The sequence below is a fragment of the Zootoca vivipara genome, chromosome 1 (assembly GCF_965207765.1).
Source record: "Zootoca vivipara chromosome 1, rZooViv2.hap1.1, whole genome shotgun sequence".
NCBI classification, from domain to species: domain Eukaryota; kingdom Metazoa; phylum Chordata; class Lepidosauria; order Squamata; family Lacertidae; genus Zootoca; species Zootoca vivipara.
Window position 1 is genome coordinate 74112252 of NC_142582.1, and position 22762 is coordinate 74135013.

Genomic DNA, 22762 nt, shown 5'->3' on the forward strand with positions numbered 1-22762 from the left:
AGGATACCTTATGGGCCACCTTATCCTGTTCACTCCAAGTCGATCAGGAGGAGCACAGTGGTTCCCTATGGGCCTGAAGCAGCAAGGAGTCACGGTTTCAGTGTGGTTTGCCCAACTCTAGGGAACTTTCTCCCTCAAGAAGTTAAACAAGCACCATCGCTACTGAGTTTCAGACACCTTGCCAAAACCATCTTAGCGGATTGGATGTGTGCATGTGTTTGCAGAGTTACTTGTCAACCTCGATACGCAATAATGATACTTATGAAACAGGATTGGTTAATAAAATAAAAATTCTTAATAGCATTTCTTTACAAAACAGAGTGATTTATAATAAGCAAGTTACAGATCAGGGCAGAATAATATTTCAAAAAACTGGACTGTATTACAAAGCATTTCCCCCCCCCCAAACATCCATTTCTCTTGGATTATTGCTGAAAGATACTAATCAATCTATTTCAGAAATCTAGTCTAGACTAATTTACAAACATCCATAAAATAGTGAAAAAATTGCATGCTTTAGAAACCTGGTACATTTTCATGCCTCTGGACTAAAAAGATGAAGACGATAGCAAATGAAGAACGTTTTAAAGAGAGCTGGGTGATGTTTACAGAGTCTTTCCCTTGATTTTAGCCAATGCTTCAGGGTTGTTTTCTTTTCTCTCTGTTGATTTTTTAATTTCTGGTTTCATCCATGGAGGACTGTGTGACTTCTGTTAACAGATGGAGAAAAAACACAATCAGTGTTAAAATACTACAAATGGGACTTGGAGCACAATGTTGCAAGGAATCTCCAACCTTCGGCACCTTCTTTTAAACACCTGCTGAAAATATTCCTATTCTGCCAGCCCTGTGCAGGCAATTAAGAGTACACCCCCCACACACACACAATGGTCTATTGTGGGGTGGGTTTTTTTTGTTTTTTTTGTTTTTTTTTGCTTTCAACATGTTTCTTAACTTTTTAGGATGTTATTGTTTGGTTTTATGTTTTTATATTGTGGTAACCATGGTATATTTTTTATGATACAGCAGTATATAAATATTTCTTTTTATAAGTAAATGCAATAAAATAAATGAGTGATATTTCCCTACCCCAAAGGAGAGTGGTCAAATTTCCTTTGATGAGACCCAGGCTCCCTTAAAAGGCAGGTAGCAATTCACTTGCCTTGCAAGGCTTTCAGAGCCTCAGCACCAGCAAGGGGGATTTTTCTCTTTCACGCCAAACCAGAAGAAGAGGAGAGAAATCTTGCTCATTGGCATTCCCTCCCCAAGTTCCTAATTTAGGAACCCATGTGCACCCACCATACAAGATGTCAGATGTGGGGCAGGTCCACTCCCCTGCCCCGGGGGGCAGTGCTGTGGGACAGGATCTGGGACTTCCCAGTGTCCCAGCTGTCGGCGGAGGGATGCCACCCGCATCATAGGGACTCCTGGTCATGTCACACAACCCAGCTGACCAATCGGGACGGCTAGGGGGCATGGCCGCTTGCTGTTTAAATGGTGGCACGGCCAACGGGCGAACACCTTTTGCCTCTCATTAACCTAAATATTTGTGTCCGTGTGTTTATTATCTAAGGGAACTGAAGGGCCCGGCACCTCGCCACACAAGTAAGGGGGTGGGAGAAATGAAGGGGGAAGGAAGAACAAACACAGAGTGAGGAAAGGGTGTTTAGGAAGACGTCAGCCTGTAGCTTCAGGTGTAACTTCAACCAGCAAAAAACTTTTTTTTTAAGGTAAGCTTTGAGGTTTTATTACAATCAAGTAGTATGTAAATCTTGTGGAATAAATAGCTTGTAAACAGAAGGAGTAATTCTCAATATCAGTGCTCATTGGAAGGGAACAGCTTTGCTACAGCAAACCTTATGCTTTCCAAGAAAATACATCCATCCTCTTAATTTTTACATCAGCAAGGTCAGAAGACATTGGTAAAAAATTTTTAAGAAATCCATATAGCCTACATTGATAGCACCAAAGTGTCCTGATGGTTAGTTGAAGTTGAGGGAAATATAAAAGATTTCCAAGATATAAAACATATAAATATCTGCCCTGTAAAGTCTCCCACGTTTGTGGTATAGATATTCTGACTGCTGCTAACAGCTTTCTTTTAAGTTCCTTAGAACATAATCCTTTATTATGACCAGCCTGTATATTTAATAATGAAAGCAGTGAGGTCATTTGTATAGTAATTTCTATGCTAGTCAAAAACCTCCTGATATACATTAGACCAGAAATCCTTTACAAGTGGGCACTCTCATCACAGATGGAAACATGTTCCTCATGCGCCACATCCACACCAACACACTAATGCCATTCTTCGGGTCATAAGGACATCTGTTTTGAAGTGTGGTGCCGTCTATGAAAACTGTCAAATGATCGTCCCTGGAATGCTTTCATTAATCACTGCACTCAGACATCTCTCAGAATGCAGATGTTTCAGAAATGAAAACAACTGAAGAAAACAAATCTTCACATTTTATAATTTGCTCAGTATTTATAGAGACAACAAGATTAGCACCTGCATATCTGGGTCTGTTTCTGCCACCTTTAGCTGGAGAGAGGTTGAATTGTTCTGGTTTCCTAAGCAAGTCTTGCCAACCTGAAAAGGGAAACAATGGCATCTTGATTCAAACCAATCAATCATAATTTGAATCTCAGTCTAGTAGTACACAACTGGAAATATGGTCCAAGAGTTTCTGAGCACATCAATCCCATATCTTTTGTAGCATTTGAAGATTTGAATGCAAAGAGTTGGAAATGTATCTTGGAAAGGTGCAGCTGGGTGGTGCTCTGGAGCACATTTTCAACAAGTATGCAAATAAGAATTCCCCCTTCAAATATTACAGAACAGATATGAAAACACGCAAACCCATTATTTCCTGTAAAGGAGTCCTAATTCATAGCATAATCATTATGTCATAATTAAAATAATGGAAATTATCTGTGGCAAATAAACAGGAAAACTCTCAGAGAGGAACAGGGAATTTAATTATTTTCTTTGCAAAAAAATTAAAAAATTATCCACACACATTTCTTCGTGTTATTTAATAAAAGTACATTCTTGTTTCTCTTGCTGAGATAAAAACTGTTAATTGGCAATTAACCGCAGCGTGGAACTTCAACCGTATTAGAGATGCAGGGTGGCTGACTATTTCACATGTACAGTTTCATGTTCTATCTTTCTATGGGAAATCATTTGAATTTGAACCAGACTTTCCCCAAGATATTTAGAATGTGTTCCTGAGGTGTATCAAAATATCAAGAAGTTGTTATAAATAAGCAGTGACATCTGAGTCACCTAGTATCATCAATTTTTGTGATATTTTCAAACATATGTAACATTTCATGCAAGAGGACAATTTTACGCTAAAAATACTTCCTGCATTCTTAATATAAATGTTCTAAATACTCCCCACTTAGATCATAACTATATTAGTGGCAATAGTGGGAGAGAGGGGAGTTTGGAGGAGGAACAGGAAATAAGAGAGGGGAGTGGTGAGTGTGAGAGCAGGCCCTGAAATAGTGCTGTTTATAATATTATAACCTTTAAAAGAACCTTTTAAAGAACCTTTTAATGAGGGTGAAAGAGGAAAGTGCAAAATATGGTCTGAAGCTCAACATCAAAAAACCCAAGATCATGGCCACTGGTCCTGTCACCTCCTGGCAAACAGAAGGGGGAGAAATGGAGGCAGTGAGAGATTTTACTTTCTTGGGCTCCTTGATCACTGCAGATGGTGACAGCAGTCACGAAATTAAAAGACACCTGCTTCTTGGAAGAAAAGCAATGACAAACCTAGACAGCATCTTAAAAAGCAGAGACATCACCTTGCCTACAAAGGTCCGTATAGTTAAAGCTATGGTTTTCCCAGTAGTGACGTATGGAAGTAAGAGCTGGGCCATGAAGAAGGCTGATCGCCGAAGAATTGATGCTTTTGAATTATGGTGCTGGAGGAGACTCTTGAGAGTCCCATGGACTGCAAGAAGATCAAATCTATCCATTCTGAAGGAAATCAGCCCTGAGTGCTCACTGGAAGGACAGATCGTGAAGCTGAGGCTCCAATACTTTGGCCACCTCATGAGAAGAGAAGAGACCCTGATGTTGGGAAAGATTGAGGGCACTAAGAGAAGGGGACAACAGAGGATGAGATGGTTGGACAGTGTTCTCGAAGCTATGAACATGAGTTTGACCAAACTGTGGGAGGCAGTGGAAGACAGGAGTGCCTGGTGTGCTATGGTCCATGGGGTCACGAAGAGTCGGACACGACTAAACGACTAAACAACAACAACAAATAATATTATACTGTTTATAATAAGTTGGGAATTGCTCCTTGGGTTGCAAAATCAGTGTCACATGAAACAATGGCCATTTACTTTCATTGCATTTAGAGAAAACCATGGAGGATGAGTTAAAACTCATGTTGGCACCCGTCTATCTTGGGAGACAATGGAAGATTGTGCATTCGGGGTTAAAGTCAAACTACTGGACATTTATAGCACCTGCTGTGTCTGTAGAGACTGATAAGGGACAGACATGTTTTATTGCAACTGGGGCAGAGGGAGGCATCCAGTTTTACTGCTACAGGTGCGCCATGGCATTTTTTTTCTTGCACTTTTCCCAGCAGTCATTCTTCCTCTGGTCACTGCTGTGGATACATGACCTGACACTCTGTCTCCAGGCACTGTGATTGTTAATGAGTTAATGGCGGAGGCAGTGGAAGACAGGAGTGCCTGGTGTGCTCTGGTCCATGGGGTCACGAAGAGTCAGACATGACTAAACAACTAAACAACAACAACAAATAGTGACTTTACAGAGACTCTTAAGTTTGGAGTTCAAGTATTAGTTGTTGGGAGCAACAACAGGAGAAAGCTCTTTCTTTATATTGGCCACTGTGAGAAACAGAATGCTGAACCAGATGAACTACTGCTTTGACCCACTAAGATTTGGCAGCATGTGACCCATAGATTTAACCCAACTGTCTGCCATCCAGTTAGACTGCTGTTGGCCACCACACAAGCAAAAGAACAAGGAAACTGCAGTCTTGCCTCCCATACTATTTTTATATTTTTTGTAACTGTAGCTTGAGTAATCTGCACAGAAGTCCACATGGGGTGTTCAAGAGAAAACAAAGTTTCAGTTTTCCAAAGTTCCTCATTGTGAACTTCAACAGCCCATCTTCTTACAGAAGACAGCATTCAAGACTGAAGCACCAAACAGCCCATCAGTCTATTTGCAGCAGAATCCTATGTGTGTGTACTCAGAAGTTGAGTCACAATGTGTACAGAAGCAAACAACCCAAATTACACACCTGCATTTCTTGCATGCAGGTGCTCAACTCCTTTGGATAGCAGTCTTTTTGTCTTATACTGAATTAGATCAGGGATCTTTCATAGGGATTATAGTTCATGTGTTTTACAAAATATGGAACAATTAAGTAAATACTGAAACATGTTGCAATGAAGGAAACAGATTTTTTGTGGATGTAATAAAAAACCCATATAGTTTTACATAAAATGTTAGAAGCGAAGAACAGGATCCCTCCCACTCTCAGCATGATTTCTCATCTTGGCCCCTTTCGAGCTAGTTACTGTGGAGACAGGATACTATGCTGAACATACCACAATTCTCAAACCACCATGTCTTCTTCCTCCTCCTCTCTCTTGCTATGAGTGCCCGGAATATTGACAACCTGTCAGACACACCAGCTGCTTTTACTTATTAACAATAACAATAACCCCATCAGTGTCAACCGGCAGAGACAAAACCAAAATATATTGCCAACCCAGAGTTGCACGGTTTGTGAAGGAGTGATAGTTCCATCCAAAATGGAGTGACTAACAGTCTTGTGTGCAGTCAACTGTGCCATGGGCAATGTATCCTTTCACATATGGATAAGCATTTTTCTTCTTAGATTAGATATAAGGTTTATGAAGCAGGTCTTGATCTCATCCAAGTTAGGCTGCCACAGCCACCACTGCTGACGCTGCGCATGTATAATAATTCCTGTTGTTTTGGCTCATCCTTCCATTCTCAGACATCCATCTGACTCTCACCCATTAACAAGATCTATCCATCTTAGAGAACATCTGGTCTGATACTTCATGGATATAAGTTCCAAAACTCTTGAAATCAAATGATAAAAGGGGACAAGATATTCAACTAGGGCAGGAATTTCCCCCACTTGGCTGATTGGATGTTCCCATTTGGGTTTCGCCTGCTACGTAGCAAAATCACAACTTGTAAGGTTGCGGATAGGCACTGGTTCAGGTGATAAGGATGGGAGAATGCTCTCGCCATCCCTATGTGAAGGGTATTCCGTTAAAGGAATCCAGGGACTCAAATGGTTTGGTCAACCCCTGAGAGGGGGTTGTGTCTGTGCCTGAGTCCAGGGGGACATCTTGGTGGCAGACATAGTCTGTTCCCAGCTTTCCGTCTATCCAGGTGTTCACTCTTGGCTGACCTATGTTGGTGCCCTGGGTCAGCGCTGCCTGCAAGAGTGCAGGGAGCTAGTCAAACCAGATCCTATGCAACCACTCACTTGATTGTAATCAATAAAGTTGTGGCCTAAATTCTGCCAAAAACCAAATTAAAATTTGAGTCAAATTAAAAGCGTGAATTGATTGGGTGTGTGTGTGTCTCTGGGTCTGAACATGCAAAACACAGTTGTTGTATGTAGGTTTTATTTTATTTGTATTTTATCTTATATTTTCGAAATGTACATCCAGGAGTTTTTTTCCTTTAAATTTTTTGGGGGGCCCCAAGAGAGTGGGGCCCTAAGCTATAGCTTGTTTAGCTTATACATAAATCCGGCATTGCCTCTCTTCTTGTAATGTCTAATACAAACAGCATGTGGTTGGACAACAGCATGAGGGGCAGCTACCCAACAACCTCTCTGGTTGCTGGGTAGGCCAAAAGGTGCTGATGTCACACCATGCACTGTATGTGTTTGATGTTATAAAGAAAAGAAAAAATGGAGTAACAGCAATAGCTCTGTGTCTCTTATAAGATAACCCTTTGTAAAAGTAATGATCCTCCATCGGGCTTCGTCTCTTTCATAAGGGCATCCAGGCTTGAAGAAAATATAGCTGCAAAAGTTCGTTTTAACTCTTCTTGCCTATGTGGACTCTTTTGGATTTATAGGGCGAATTTGCACTTTTTCTGCCACAGAATTTCAATGTGGACTTTCAATCTCTATAGCATGGTATGAAATGAAATTCTGTAACACTGCTTGGAAGATTAAGGCCATGATCTCTGGATAATCACCTTGCTTCCCTTATCTACCTGCAAGTCCAAGTTGCTCAACAAATGTTTCAGAGTCAATGTTGAAAATGGGGCGGTATATTTTCATGTAGCTGTTCTTATTAGCTCTATGTGGAGTGACAGACAAGTGAAGTATGTGGGAGTGAGGGCAGAGAGGATAGCTAAGATGGATGAGGTTGTATACCCGAGAAGCCATTGTATTAAGCAAGGAGGATACAATTCAGTGGAGATGGAATGGCTGACATGAAATTATCTTTGGAATGGCTGCTCTTGAGAATGGGAGGAATTATGTTATTTTAAGAACCAGGTTACTGAATTATATTGCACAGGAAGGAGAAGCAACAACACTCCATTACAGTGGTACCTCGGGTTACAGATGCTTCAGGTTACAGACGCTTCAGGTTACAGACTCCGCTAACCCAGAAATAGTACCTCAGGTTAAGAACTTTGCTTCAGGATGAGAACAGAAATTGTGCGGCGGCGGCATGGCAGCAGCGGGAGGCCCCATTAGCTAAAGTGGTACCTCAGGTTAAGAACAGTTTCAGGTTAAGAACGTACCTCCAAAACGAATTAAGTTCTTAACCTGAGATACCACTGTATATGCAACATTAAGGCATTTAACTAGGATAAATTAAAACAAAAAACCAAGCAACCTGAAAACAAGTCATTCCTTCCCTCAAGAGTTAAAAAAGAAGTTATATCTCTGGGTTACAGTATGAGATAGATTAGTGACAGCACAAATAAATCTAATATTACCAAGGCCACAGCTCTTTCCTTTTTCATCGAGGCAGCAATTTTGTTTTTTCCTAAAGTTCACCTTAAGAAAAAAAAGTGGCTGCTTATGCTATCAGAGGCCACATTCTCCTGTATAATGATCCTCCTCCCCTGAGAGAAATGGGAGAATTAAAAATGCATATTTTATGGCAAAACATTTCCAAATACTCTTTGTCATATTGTGCCATATAGTTGCACGTCTATAGATTGAATATACTCCCTTTGTATTTTTATTGCACGCAAAATGTCCATTTATAGCCTAGTTAGAAAGTGGAGTTCATCATTTTTAGATTAATCTTCATTTTGTTTTATGCTGGTTTTAAGGTATATGTTTTGTAAAGGAAAAAGAAAAGTGATAAATAAATAATTCTGTCCCAATCATGTTGAAAGGACTTATGCAAATCAGGGTGGAATCAACACACATATAAAAACCATTCTGAATGCCTTAAACTCATAAAAACCGTTCTGAAAATGTTTTTTTTAAAGCGTTTTTAAAAATACATTGAATTTTCCATAAGTCTCACCATCGCCATCTAGTGTCACATTGTATCTTGCACTTAAAACACACTTAAAACGTTTTATTTGTGGCTGTATAGCTGAGTCCTAAGTTAGAATTAACAGACTTTGTTCAGGAGCAGTCCCATTTTTCCCCTCTCTCTATTTCCCTCTCTCTGCCCCCCCCTGCCTTTATGGCTTGATTAAAGTCCCTGGTTGAAATGAAGAACCAGCTAATCTACTTCTTCTTGGCCGTGAATTCTTAAATACTATCCATCCATCTATCCCTCCAACCCCATATAAAACACCAAAACATGCAATTAAGGTAGCATTCATCAGAGTTCTAAATGATAGAGGACCAGCAGGAGATCAAATATCAAAATCCTTTTTCTCTGTACTCTCAGCAATGCTGGTTTTCGAAAGGCCATTCTGGCAATGAAGTAACAGGAAGCTTATACACTATACTGTATGTATGTTTCACTTATGGAAGAAATGTTGTTGTTGTTGTTTAGTCGTTTAATCGTGTCCGACTCTTTGTGACCCCATGGACCAGAGCATGCCAGGCCCTCCTGTCTTCCACTGCTTCCCACAGTTTGGTCAAACTCATGTTGGTAGCTTTGAGAACACTGTCCAACCATCTCGTCCTCTGTCGTCCCCTTCTCCTAGTGCCCTCCATCTTTCCCAGCATCAGGGTCTTTTCCAGAAATATAACCAGAACTAAATAATTGGACCTCAAATTAACAAATTCATATTATCAAACTGGCCATTTTACAGATAGCTACCGTAACTTCCCCCAAACTCAGATTTTAATTAATCAAGTTTTAAAATATCTGTAACATGGAGCTTTGCAAGGCCAAGGGCAGCCTGAGCAGACAAGATTACAGATGCTTTATAAATGGAGCTAATTGGTGTTGCATCTTTATAATGTCACGATCCTTTAAGTCATTTCTGTGTAGACCGCACTGTAGAGCTCTCTTTCGTATCTATGAAATACAACATAATACTGTAATTAGAATTTATCCTTTTGAAGAAAGGGGCGGGGGTAGAGAAATGATCTATTTCATTAAATGTATCTCTGCTTCCTGGTTCCTCTCTGTAACATCTGCTTCTCCCTGAACCCTGTTAGTAAATGCCATGGATTGAAGGCAGGCAAGTAAAAGTTCTATCAGCTGTGCTTTATTGAAATGCCAGGTTTGCCCCTACTTGCATTTTTTTATATGGGGGAACAACACTGTCTTGACTAATGCTTACATTTTGTTGTTGTTTACTGAATCAAATGTCAGTAAATGGAAAGGTTAGGTGGGTAAAATGCAATGATGTTGACAGTTTATGACTACCAAATGACTGTTAAGGAAAAAAATAAGTTTATTTATTTCTGCGTTCCCAAATGAAGTATGTATGCTTATGATGCAATGATCACCCTCTTTATGCAGCCACTAGAAAGAGAAAGAAGTGTGGAAATTGTGAAGTGAGATATTAAACTACCCTGGACAATCAGAGGCATGGCTCCTGCCATAACACATTACTCCTTCTTGATCAGTTTAGCATGCTGTTTGATCAGAAAAAGTACCTGGATGCGAAAACTCAAGTGATGAAATATGCAGCTTGATCAGTAAAGTATGTAGAAATTCAGCAAGTTCCAGTAGGTAGCTCAGCCAGTGAATTATACAGCAAAGCTAGGGAAGTACACAGCTGGGAGCATAAATTATGAAAGTGGCTCAGTCAAGTATGCATCTTCATTAAAAGAATTTGGGAGGAAAAAATAAAATAGTAAAATTCAGCATGTCTCTTGGCTATTAAGTTATGCAAGTGGATATGCAAACTGCAACAATGGGACTACAAAGGTATTCAGCTAAATCAATGAAGCAAGACTCTGCTTAAGAAAACGGCACACTGCAGACCTGACTGATCTCATGCAACTTGTTTATTATGGTCGATGAAAATGGAACAGGTCTAAATTATAAGGATTCCATAGGCTCCTTAGAAGCTGGGGATGTATTTTTTTCCAACTGGAAAGAAAAATGAAAAACCAGAATAGGGCTTATTTACAATCTTCTCATGCCACCTTGAAGTTACTCATACACGTGCTTCCTCCTATGGGAGATGTGCAACAAAAAAATTGCTCATTGACCAGTCTATGTGAAAAAGAAACACTAGCCAGACAATCAGTCTTCATTCATTTTCAAATGTAACCATGCCTTCACCATGCACAAAGTGCTAAAGGATTGTTCAGTGGTGCATGTTGTGACTGGAGGATGAAAGTGATATAAGGAGGAACATTTTAAAAGCAAGGAACAGTCCGGTGTGCTCCAATTGTTCCATAAGGTTCGTGTTGATATGCTTTGATTTCTGCCCTCCCCCAACCCAACCCAAGTAACAGATTAACCCCCAATATGTTCAGATTTGTAAAGTTCTTGAATAGAATTGGCACAGGCTTGAAAGTCTTAACTGTCTTACATCTGAGATGGATGTTGATTCAGCAAGCTTAGAAGTTAGAAGTATCTTCACTTTGCCATCTACTTTGTGAGCACACTCCTGCACCTTCATTAGTCATATTGCTAACTCTCTTGGGATGAAGTAGTGCATCCCTGTGTTTTAACCCTTATTGACCTTTTAAGGGAAACAGGGAACAACTGAAGTTTAGACCAAAAAGTTGGTCAATCCCAAATAAGATTTTTACAACATTAAATTTTCTCCTCTCAATAAACTCTACTGAGCCAAATAGACAAAGGTGAGTGATCGAATTATGAAGCTTAAATGCCATGGTTGCTGAGAAATATGTACACATGGTATGGTCCATTGCTCAGCGTCCTCTGCCATCAAATGATTAATGGTTTTTAAAAGGATTTGTTTAGTGCAGAAGTATGGTGGAAATAAATAAAACTGTTATCACTTTTTTCTTTTAAGAAAAAAATGACCAAGGGCAAAGAGCTGGAAATCTGACATAGGATGATGAATGTAAACAATTGAAAACAAAGTAAATTGTTTTATAAAATGCTTGATTCTGATTCTTGGTGGTACTAACAATGATTAAAGTTATGCATCACATTCCTGTGCATATATTGCATCAGCAAATTGATTTATGCTAGACTGTGATTGCTTTAATTTATTTTCCATGAATGGTATTATCATTTAATGAATTGAATTCATAATAACAGCATGTTTGTCTGGTTACCTGGGCTTATATTCGGGTGTGACTTATATTTGGGCCAATACGATAATTGTTGTAGCGGAGGGGATTTTAATCAAACTTGGAATGCATGGGAGGGGATTTTTCCTCCCTTGATATAGTTCCAATGAAAAGTGTTCTCCATAGTATCTAGTAACCTTGGAAGACAAGGTTCCAGAGGTATCTATCAGAATATGCCTCCTAGGGATGTGAGGTGACATTTTCATTGGAACTGTGCACATACTCCAGTCCTATTGATAATCTTCTCTGTCTGTTAAAAATGGGGGTGGGTGGGGACCAACCAGAGCATTTCAAGTCATAAGGGCATTTCAATTCATAACTCTCATAAGTTGTATCACCATTACAACAATCATTGCCTTCCTCATGTTAAGAAAATGAACTTCTGCAGTGAGGAGTATTCAATACTGATGGATAAGTCTGGAGGATGAAGGTTCAAAATCACATCAGGAGGCTCCATCAGTAGAGAAGGTTGCCTTTCCAGCAGATGGAAGCTGATGAAACCAGCAATGGTGAGATAACGGAGGTAGGTACTGTATTTGCTGGTGAGAAGCTCAACATCAAAAAAACCATTGCTGGTCTGAAGCTCAACATCAAAAAAACCAAGATCATGGCCACTGGTCCCATCACCTCCTGGCAAATAGAAGGGGAAGAAATGGAGGCAGTGAGAGATTTTACTTTCTTGGGCTCCTTGATCACTGCAGATGGTGACAGCAGTCACGAAATTAAAAGACGCCTGCTTCTTGGGAGAAAAGCAATGACAAACCTAGACAGCATCTTAAAAAGCAGAGACATCACCTTGCCGACAAAGGTCCGTATAGTTAAAGCTATGGTTTTCCCAGTAGTGATATATGGAAGTGAGAGCTGGACCATGAAGAAGGCTGATCGCCGAAGAATTGATGCTTTTGAATTATGGTGCTGGAGGAGACTCTTGAGAGTCCCATGGACTGCTAGAAGATCAAACCTATCCATTCTTAAGGAAATCAGCCCTGAGTGCTCCCTGGAAGGACAGATCGTGAAGCTGAGGCTCCAATACTTTGGCCACCTCATGAGAAGAGAAGAATCCTTGGAAAAGACCTTGATGCTGGGAAAGATGGAGGGCACAAGGAGAAGGGGACGACAGAGGACAAGATGGTTGGACAGTGTTCTCGAAGCTACGAACATGAGTTTGACCAAACTGCGGGAGGCAGTGCAAGACAGGAGTGCCTGGCGTGCTATGGTCCATGGGGTCACGAAGAGTCGGACACGACTAAACGACTAAACAACAACAACAACTGTATTTAGAAATACACTTTAAATTTTGCTGCTATTGACAAAATCAGGTGCTCAACTTTCAGATTTTGAATGAATTCAACAGAGGAAGAAAATACACTGATGCAAAACTATTTTTCTGTCTGGCAACTAGTATAATCAGACAAAGAATCATACGTTTTCAACAGAGTACCTGCATTTAATATGGTTTGGGCTCATTAATTACATATGGCTTCTTTCACCTCTTTTGTACCGTTTCTTTTGGATCATTATTGGAAGCAGAAGCTTAATGAGAAATGCTAGCCCTAAGAAATTCACACTTGCTCCTACCGAGTAGTAATTTATCTTCAGATCTAACTACTCAGAACCTAATCCTATTATTCAGTCTTGAATGTGTTACTGAATTTCCGTTACTTTATTTATAATGAAACAAGAATGGCAGAGGATTAAAGAACAGGAGGAGAATGGTTAAGGTTTTGATTGTGTTCAAGTCAGGAAACGGAGCCCAGCTTATCAAAGTAATGAAGCTCCCTGCCTTCACCCAACGCATCACCTGCTTAGTGATGCACAATTGTATTCTTCCACCACTTCAGAATTGTTTTGCTGATTAAATAGGCAACTCAGAATTACAGTTCATATGATTCTATAGCACTAATCACTGAATAGTTAACAAGTGCTTCTCTCAATTTCTAACTATTCTGTGTTTCTAGGGCTTTTCAAACAATCTAGCAGAAAGTCAAAAGGAAGCACAGCCCACCCAATGTCAAGATAGTACAAATATTCAAGGTTTCAGATTGTGAACATTCCAGAGGAACGGATGCTACAGCATGCTTTTTGGTTCATGTTATTCCCCCCCCCCCCCCACAAAAAATATATCTGACAAGCTTCCTTCCTAATCGGGCAGTTATATAATTACTTATCTACCAGCAGCACATTATCGTTAACCACATCTCCACGTGAGGGGAGAATTCAGCTGCTTACTTTATACAACGAATCCCCTATTTTCACAAAGCATACCAAACCATTCTATGTGACACACGTCCAAATATAGCCTTGCACTATTTATTTATGACACTGATGCCCCATCTTTCTTCCAAGCAGCTCAAGGCAGTGTATATAGTTCTCCCTCCGCCATTTCATTCTCACAACAACCCTTTGAGGAATGCTGGTTGAAAGAGAGTGAATGGTGCAAGGTCGCCCAATGAGCTTCATGGCTGTGTAGGGATTAGAACCTGTGGCTCTCCCCCACTTCCACCCTCTAGTCTGACACACGAACCGCTTCTCCATTTTGAATCTCTGCCACCAGGCATAAATAACAAGGCATCAGGCTAGTAAAGATTTGCTGTGATTTGCTACACTTCATAGTGGCTTACTATTCATACAAGTACCTTGGGACAATGCAAGCAGAATGTGCATCCCTATGGAAAATAAACTGATTTGGTGTGGTAAATTCACAAGTGAATAAACCAGGTGGATTACAAGCAGCCAATGATTAAATCACATTTCTAACATTCCTTTTTGAAAGCTTTGCAATCCTGTTAATTAATCTCTCAAGCAAAACCAGGGAGAGTAGACTTTTACATCAAAAGGCGTCTCCTTTGCAGCACCTGAATATAAAACAACTTTATTCCCCCTAATATATATAATATATTATGCCCTAATATAATGCTATATATCATATTCTGATCATTACAACCAAATAAATATGCATCTGCTTTTAAGTCACACAGTGCACATTAAGTCTTGACTTCTGAATGGATTAAACTTACATCTTGTGAGTTGCATTCCGAGGTGCTTTGATTATTATCTTCATTTCTTGAGGAAACCCGAAGAGTCTCTTTGTCTTCAGGAGCTCTTTGCTAGATGACAAGAAAGATAAGAGACAGTGAAAAAATACTGCAGGGATATTTATCTGTCGGATACGTCTCTGCCTTCTTTCAAATAACTGTTGTAAACAATTACTACCTGGAAATCAGAAATCTATTTCAAAACATTCAGCAGCACAACTATTATTTGCTATCTGTTGGATCCGAAAAACTGTTTGACACTCTCGAAAGGGAACTCTCCCGCGGCTGAGCAACTCTTGAGGTCCGAGGGACAGGGATAGAGCTTAGGATCTGCAGTGGGAGATGATAAATGCTAGAAGCACCTTGCATGAGTTGAAGCCCCACTTAGCACCTTAGAGACCAACTGAGTTTGTTATTGGTATGAGCTTTTGTGTACATGCATACTTCTTCAGATATCTGAAGAAGTGTGCGTGCACACAAAAGCTCATACCAAGAACAAACTTAGTTGGTCTCTAATGTGCTACTGGACATTTTTTAAAAAAAAATATATTTCTAGGGTTACAAAGGAAAGGGAGGAAAGGGGAAATCTTACTGCATATGTGAAAATCTCATGCAGTGAAGGTTTGGGTGCAACTAATGATGGTTAAATCTGTCAATTCCGATTACTCTCAGTTTCTCATTTTTCCACTTTTGTGTTCAGTTCTCCACATTTCCACATCAGTTTGCAAATTATTTGGATGTATCCCCCAGTCAGCAAAGATGAAGCCTATAAAAAGGGCTATTATCGACCACATGTGTGGAGTAAATACTTCCAAATTTGCCCATTGGAAATATGCAGATTGTTAGCTATCATATGAATTAATTGCTACTGAGCTTAAGATATTGTGGCCTTTTGTTTCTAATAAAATTTATTTAAATCTCCTTGTAACAGTAAGATATGCAATTACTAATGGATATCTAATTATAATTTACTCCCTAATTATAAAAAGCACACCATCACAAGTCAAATAAAAACCTAGTTAGCAGTCTGCTCGTACAACTGTGCACTCAGGGGTGAATCATTTTGGAAAGCACTCCAGCCCCTTATCCAATTTGTCTTTGCATTTCTGAAGCCTGCTGATGACTTTCATATTTCAGGACTGTGTGTGCTGCATATGCAGGGATCCGCATTCCAGCATTACTTTCACAAATTAGAGAGATTTACAGGTGAGACCTTTTCATGCTTGACCAAAAAAACCCCCCACGTTTCAAATTTCAGAAACTTAAGAATTAAGTAAAGCCGTTTGCAGCCCACTTAACTTATGCATGGGCTTGCTGATGAAACTAAAATCTATTTGTGTTTGCACAGCTTTCAGTAAAAGATAATATATATAAAAAAGAATTAAACATCCAGGTTGCTTGAAATGGAATAGCAAGCCAAACTCATTATTTTTCTGTGTTGCTCTCCAAATTTTGTGCTGGAATAAATGATACATTCCTGTTCCAGTCTATGCTTCCTATTTTCTCTCAGCTTCAATCTATATAGTTCCCTTTTCATTATAAACTACTTACCATTTCTCGTCTCTGTATTATTATAATCTTCCATGTCTTTCATTATCTCTTCACTGCCTAATACTGCTACGGTGCTCTCTAATCATGATGCTTCTAGTTAGTGACCTTTTTTTGACATTGGTATGTCATTTCTGTTTTCCCCCCACCGAATAAGCTAATTTTCAGCTGTTCAGATAGCTTCTCACTCACAACACCTTTTGGATCAGACTGTAACACCTTTGCATTCTTAAGAACATACCCATGGGAGTGCTATAATAGGGTTACCATATTTCAAAAAGTAAAAACCAGTTGTTGAGCTTTTTTAAAGGAAAACCCAATGTTGGTTTAGGTTTACTTGACAAAGATCCTCCTTCTGCCCGGACACTGAGGTCCAGCGTCAAGGGCCTTCTGGCGGTTCCCTCGCTACGAGAAGCCAAGTTACAGGGAACCAGGCAGAGGGCCTTCTCGGTAGTGGCACCCACCCTGTGGAATGCCCTCCCACCAGAGGTCAAAGAGAACAACAACTACCAGACCTTTAGAAGGCATCTGAAGGCAGCCCTGTTTAGGGAAGCTTTTAATGTTTGATGGATTTCTGTATTTTAATATTTTGTTGGAAGCCGCCCAGAGTGACTGGGGGAACCCAGCCAGATGGGTGGGGTAAAAATAATAAATTATTATTATTATTATTATTATTATTATTATTATTATTATTATCATCATCATCATCATCATCATCATGGAAATCTCCCCTGGATGACACTTCCACCTTTGAAATCCCAGTAATGTCCGGGACGTATGGCAGCTCTAGCTATTATGAAGTGAGGGGAAATCCCATTTCCATTAGGCTTGGGGTCCAGCAACCTGCTCCATAACTCCCTGAGTGACCTATGAGAAGCAACCTATGCATTTCCAGCTTGCTTTGGACATAATGCTGACTCATAATTTACTATTACAGGAATTAACTTGGGCAAACATCATGCTCATTCATTCCCGTTCTCTCCTCTTCCACCAGCATGCCTGTGAGGAAACTGAAAGCATCCAGGTATCGTTTTTAAACCAGCATTGCTTCTCGTTGACGGCATATTGCAGGTGCAGGGGAGGTCACAGGAATGGGGTAAAAGAGAGAGGGTGAGGAGGAAGGGGGAGGTTTATATATACGTATAGCCTCTGTGTGAGAGATGTATGTGGTGAATGTGAGGGAGGAAGTAGGAGGGATTTGTGTGTGTGAGAGAGATGCATACATGTCTACAGGTACGCAGTGCTGACAACTTCCTTTCCCCTCTCCAAATGTTAAAGGTGAGGTACTTACTGTAACAACTTCATGGTGAGTTCCGGCACCTTTTTTAATTTTAAAAAAGCACTGAGTAGGACATGGGTGACCTCACAGCAACCATGAGGTTTCCATGGGAGGTTTGTGCTATGCCAGGCCACTTAAGGCAGCCATTTTGTGACTGGCACCCACAGCACTTTCTCAAAATTCAAAATGTGACCATTTTGGTTTAAAATCACTGGGAACCCATGGTTTGTTGTTCTGGAATGTTCCGTAGCCATAGTCCTCTCCCTTCCTGTACCTCACCTCAGCCTAGACCAGGCATCCCCAAACTGCGGCCCTCCAGATGTTTTGGCCTACAACTCCCATGATCCCTAGCTAACAAGACTAGTGGTCAGGGATGATGGGAATTGTAGTCCAAAACATCTGGAGGGCTGAAGTTTGGGGATGCCTGGCCTAGACCTTTCCTTAGGTCAGGATTCCTGTACTGCTGAGGCCATCACTGCTTGAAACAGAACAGGAAACAAGCTTATGGTTCACTCTGTGAGGACAGAGCTGACTTGGAAATCATGAATTGGGGCTCTCTATTTCAGGAGTGTGGTGAAGGTTGTAGCTCAGTGATTGAACATCTGCTTTGTGTGCAGAAGGTCCTATATTCAGCCCTCAGGATTTCCAAGTAAGTCTGGGAGAGACGCCTGGAGTGCTACAGTTAATAAGTGTTGACAATATTGAGGTAGATGAACCAACGACAGTCCCTATATTCATAGGGAACATCACACTAGATATTTGGTAATGGGATCAAATAAATAAAATATTGAAAGACATGCCTGTCTCCACACCATTTTTCCGTTGCAGTTGCTTGAAAAAATTTGAGCAACATGGCCAAGTCATAGACTATTTAGATATAACAAGTGTAGTGTGAGGCCCTATTATCCCAAAGAGATAAAATGTTCAATTTGCATCAAATAAATGAAGCAAGTAAACACAATGAGAACTGTCGGCTTCTCTCTCTCTCTCTTTTTAAAAAAGAATAACCATGCAATAATAACCAATATGGGAAAATCTGCTGAACTGAAGACATGGCCTATTAAGCCAATTACCAGGGTAGCTTTGAAATATATTACTTTACCCTGAGGCATTAGTAGACATTTAGGATTTCACCTTAAATTTAGATAGCAATGTTTCTAAATTTGACAAAAAAAAAGACCCTTTGCCTTTGTGGTACGGCTACTCACATTTAAAATACAATTACACTTCTATCAAAATGCCCACTTTAATATGAAGCTTCATCTTATCCCTCCAATCTGGCCAGCTGAATTCTGCTGATGCCAGCTCAGTTAACTCCCTGTGAGGCAACAATAATGACAGATGAGCAGCCAGACAGATGGCAACTAATAGGCCAGGACTAAACCTAAGCTTGGCAAGGCCCACTGTGCATTTGAATATCTATCTAGGAGATTTGTTGCTTGCTGTTTGGGACAAAACGTATTGATCTGATAGCATTTTTTCACAGAAGGTCAGAGCAGCTTGGTAGGACAAACTAGCAACAGCATTCTGGGCCTCCAGTTCTGTGAAGAACCTGTGTCTGCCATGCATGACCCGCCCCTTCTGGAAGAATCGAAAGCACAAGCCTCTGTAGGATGCTTCACACATAACAACAACTGAAAGCAGGGATAGGCAAATGTGTCGATTACAGTTTTTCTCAGTTTCTCACTTTTTCCAGTTTGGTTCTCTACATTTCCACATTAGGTTGGGCAGATTTATCTAATATAATTATATTTTATTCCTTCCAGTAGCACCTTAGAAACCAACTGAGTTTGTTATTGGTATGAGCTTTTGTGTGCATGCACACTTCTTCAGATACACTGAAACAGAAGTCACCAGGCCCTTATATCTAGTGAGAGGGCGGGGAGGGGTATTACTCAGAAGGGTGGTGGGAATGGGTGATTGGCTGATAGATGTGGTAAACCTGTTGATGATTGTTATATATTTTATATTCCTCCTTCCCTAATTAGGGACCCAGGTGGCGCTGTGGTTAAACCACTGAGCCTAGGGCTTGCTGATCAGAAGGTTGGCGGTTCGAATCCCTGTGACGGGGTGAGCTCCCGTTGCTTGGTCCTAGCTCCTGCCAACCTAGCAGTTCGAAAGCATGCCAAAATGCAAGTAGATAAATAGGAACCGCTACAGCAGGAAGGTAAACGGCGTTTCCATGTGCTGCTCTGGTTTGCCAGAAGCGGCTTTGTCATGCTGGCCACATGACCTGGAAGCTATACGCCGGCGCCCTTGGCCAATAATGCGAGATGAGCGTGCAACCCCAGAGTCGGTCACGACTGGACTTAATGGTCAGGGGTCCCTTTACCTTTACCTTCCCTAATTACACTTTTTTTTGCAAAATCATTTCCTCTTATATAATGTATTTTTGTATGTTATTTTCACTATATTCATTTATAGACATACTCTAATACAGGCACGTCCAACTCCCAAAAGACTGCGATCTACTCACAGTATAAAAAGACCAGCTGTGATATACCCATTGTCATTGCCAGGAGTTGTTGAGGGTTTTTTTAGGGGAGAGTTGACCAAAGTTGTTGATCTTTTTTTTGGGGGGGGGGGTTTGACCAAAGTTGGAACAAAAAGGTGATCACTAACTTGATACTGTGATCGACCTAAGACATCGCCGTGATCGACCAGTAGATCGTGGTTGGCCTGTTGGACATGCCTGCTCTAGTATATGTACACATTACTTGGCTGGGGAACTACAATATGAATTTCAGCAACATGCTGATTTCAAAGGATAGTTTTTTCAGTTTGCAAATTGTTTCGGAAAGTGCAAATTAAGTATTCATTGTACACAGGTTGTACATTGACAATAAAGGTATTATTATTAAATGCAAACTTAATTTAATTTCTCCTCTCAAAATTGCAACTTGAAGAGGATCTGTTTGTGGTAGGAGTGCCTTCTGAAATCTGGGGAGAAGCAATACACAAGATGGTGGTCCTTAGGCTATGCAACTCCTTCCCCTTGAAGATACACCAGGTATTGTCTCTTTTAAAATTCTGCCAATAGTTTATGACACATTTCTCTGCTCAGATCTTTGAATTGATCTCTTTGCAATATTGTTATATTTGTGGACAATTATATTTGTGGAAAATTCTTTCTGAACAGGTTTTGATTAACTGTTTAATTGTCATTTTGAAATGTTGTGTACCCACTCCCAGGATCTTTTGGTGATGCATGGGTTATAGATGCAATAAATAAACAGCTATGTATATAATAGTAAACTGAAAAACCTCCCATTTGTAAATGTGCTTAAACCAGTCTCCACCAAGCTGATGCCCTCTGGATGTTGTTGGATTTGAACTTCCTCCAAGCCCCAACCAGCATGACCAATGGTCAGGGATGATGAGAGTTGTAATCCAACAACATCTCTGGACATACAAAGAGTATGGTAGAAGATCCCCAGGCATTTGTTATAATGTTTGGTTTAATGAACATGCACTATTGTTCAAAAAATTCTGTAAAGGATCTGACAGTTTCATGGTTATCCTAGGCCAAACCTTTCCCAAAGTTAAAGCATTGCATTGCATTCATCAGCTGTTCCGTAAGTCACCCTACCCAAATCGGAACACAGCTGGTAAGAAATTCTAAATTCATTTGCATTCATTTGATTAAAAGAATAAAGGAAAACCCTAAACCAAACTGATTGCCCAAAGTGGTGATTATTTCCTTGCAGGCATCATGCAGGTACCAATTAGCATAAACAAGAATTTCCTCTCTGTGCTAAAAGGTTTTACTGAACCGTATTTTAAGGAGGTCAAGATCTCTAAAACGAAATAATATAATCAGATTTTTTAAAAATCTTCACCAGTTAATACTTCCTCTTTTCATATTTTGAAAGAGAATACCCAGCTGATATGTGCAGTAGACTATTAGCTTGCAGCATTACATTCAGTTTGGTAGACCTCACTGTATAAAGAAACCCTCAGATTGCCAACTCCAGGTTCTGAGATGCCCCTGGGCAATAAACCCTCAGTGGTCCTCCTCTCCTTCAGTGACTCTAACAATTATTCGCTGCTGTGGTTGCTTCTTTTCCCCATCATTGCCATTAACTGCTTACTAGCCAGGTAGAGGGCTCATTGGATCACTCGCTGGATCATCACTTCGTCATGGTGAGTGGGCTTGCATGTTTCTTGTGAGAGAAGCCGTTGGGAGTCTCGTACTCCCAGCAGGGTCACCCAAGACAGTAAGGTACAAAGGGGAGGAGCTAGACAAAGAATGATCCAAAAAGTCCTCAACGGCAGAACAGGCAGATGATAACAAGCAGTATGTTACAATGCCTGTGAAGGCAGATGAAGGCTGCAGCAAATAAGAATCTACTGGTCGTCATGATACTCGTGCCATCGGAATAGAGCCTTACTGCAAAGACTTTGTGTTGGTCTGCGTGCACTGATCTCTAGACATAAAACAATTTCTTGCACAGGTGTCTTCCAGAAAGCCATCCCAAACCCAGCCCAACCCTCCCCAAAAAAGTTCCATGGTGATCAGCAAATGGTAATGGCAGAAGGACCGTGAAATCTGGAAGCTCCTAGTCATGAACCGGCACATGGCTGGTGGATACAGGTTCTGCCATTCTGACTTCAGGAGTGAGGCAGTTTAGTAGCTTGGCTGCTGTATCCATGACTGAGCAGCCCTTTTTAGGATCCACTCTGCTCACCCCCAAAAGGGGGAGGAGCTAGAAAAGGGGCTGTAAAAGGTGCTGTCTGCCTCTTTTTCCTTGACCGTGTTCATGGAAAACAATCTTACTCAGCGATGAGTGAGAAGAAGAAGAAGAAGAAGAAGAAGAAGAAGAAGAAGAAGAAGAAGAAGAAGAAGAAGAAGAAGACCAGTGAGAAAGCAAGCATCTGCATCTCAACACCACTGTTTACTTGTTCATCCCTCTGGACCAGAATGAGAACAAACAGATTGCAATAGTGAAGGGAAGAGGATCCAGGGGGCTTTTGTAAGTGCCCTCCTCCATGTTGGTTTGATGCCAGCATGAAAAGCTTATGCCAAATAATTTAGTTGTTACAGAAACTTTGCTTAATGGCTAAAGCCACACAGAGAAGGTCATAGTGAAAGTGTAGATGCATGGTACACTGAAGATCCCAAATTCAGTCCATATCATATCCAGAGAAGACTGGGACAGATTCCTGTCTGAAATCCCAAAGAGCTGCTG

General features: G+C 40.6%; 1 protein-coding gene across 5 annotated transcripts in view; it reads right to left on the minus strand.

Moving 5' to 3' along the window:
* Positions 1 to 272: 272 nt before the first annotated feature.
* Positions 273 to 22762, minus strand: part of LUZP2 (leucine zipper protein 2) — a 303055-nt gene continuing 280565 nt past the window's right edge. For 3 of the 5 annotated variants that reach the window (XM_088668177.1, XM_060279101.2, XM_060279056.2), the window contains 3 exons: positions 14729 to 14818; positions 2513 to 2593; positions 273 to 710 (listed from right to left, as the gene is read on the minus strand). In XM_088668177.1, coding sequence (XP_088524303.1) covers positions 606 to 710; positions 2513 to 2593; positions 14729 to 14818 — 276 coding nt within the window. In that variant the 3' untranslated portion in view covers positions 273 to 605. The remainder of the gene's footprint in view (positions 711 to 2512; positions 2594 to 14728; positions 14819 to 22762) is intronic. The other 2 variants (XM_088668179.1, XM_088668162.1) reach the window with 1 other exon arrangement.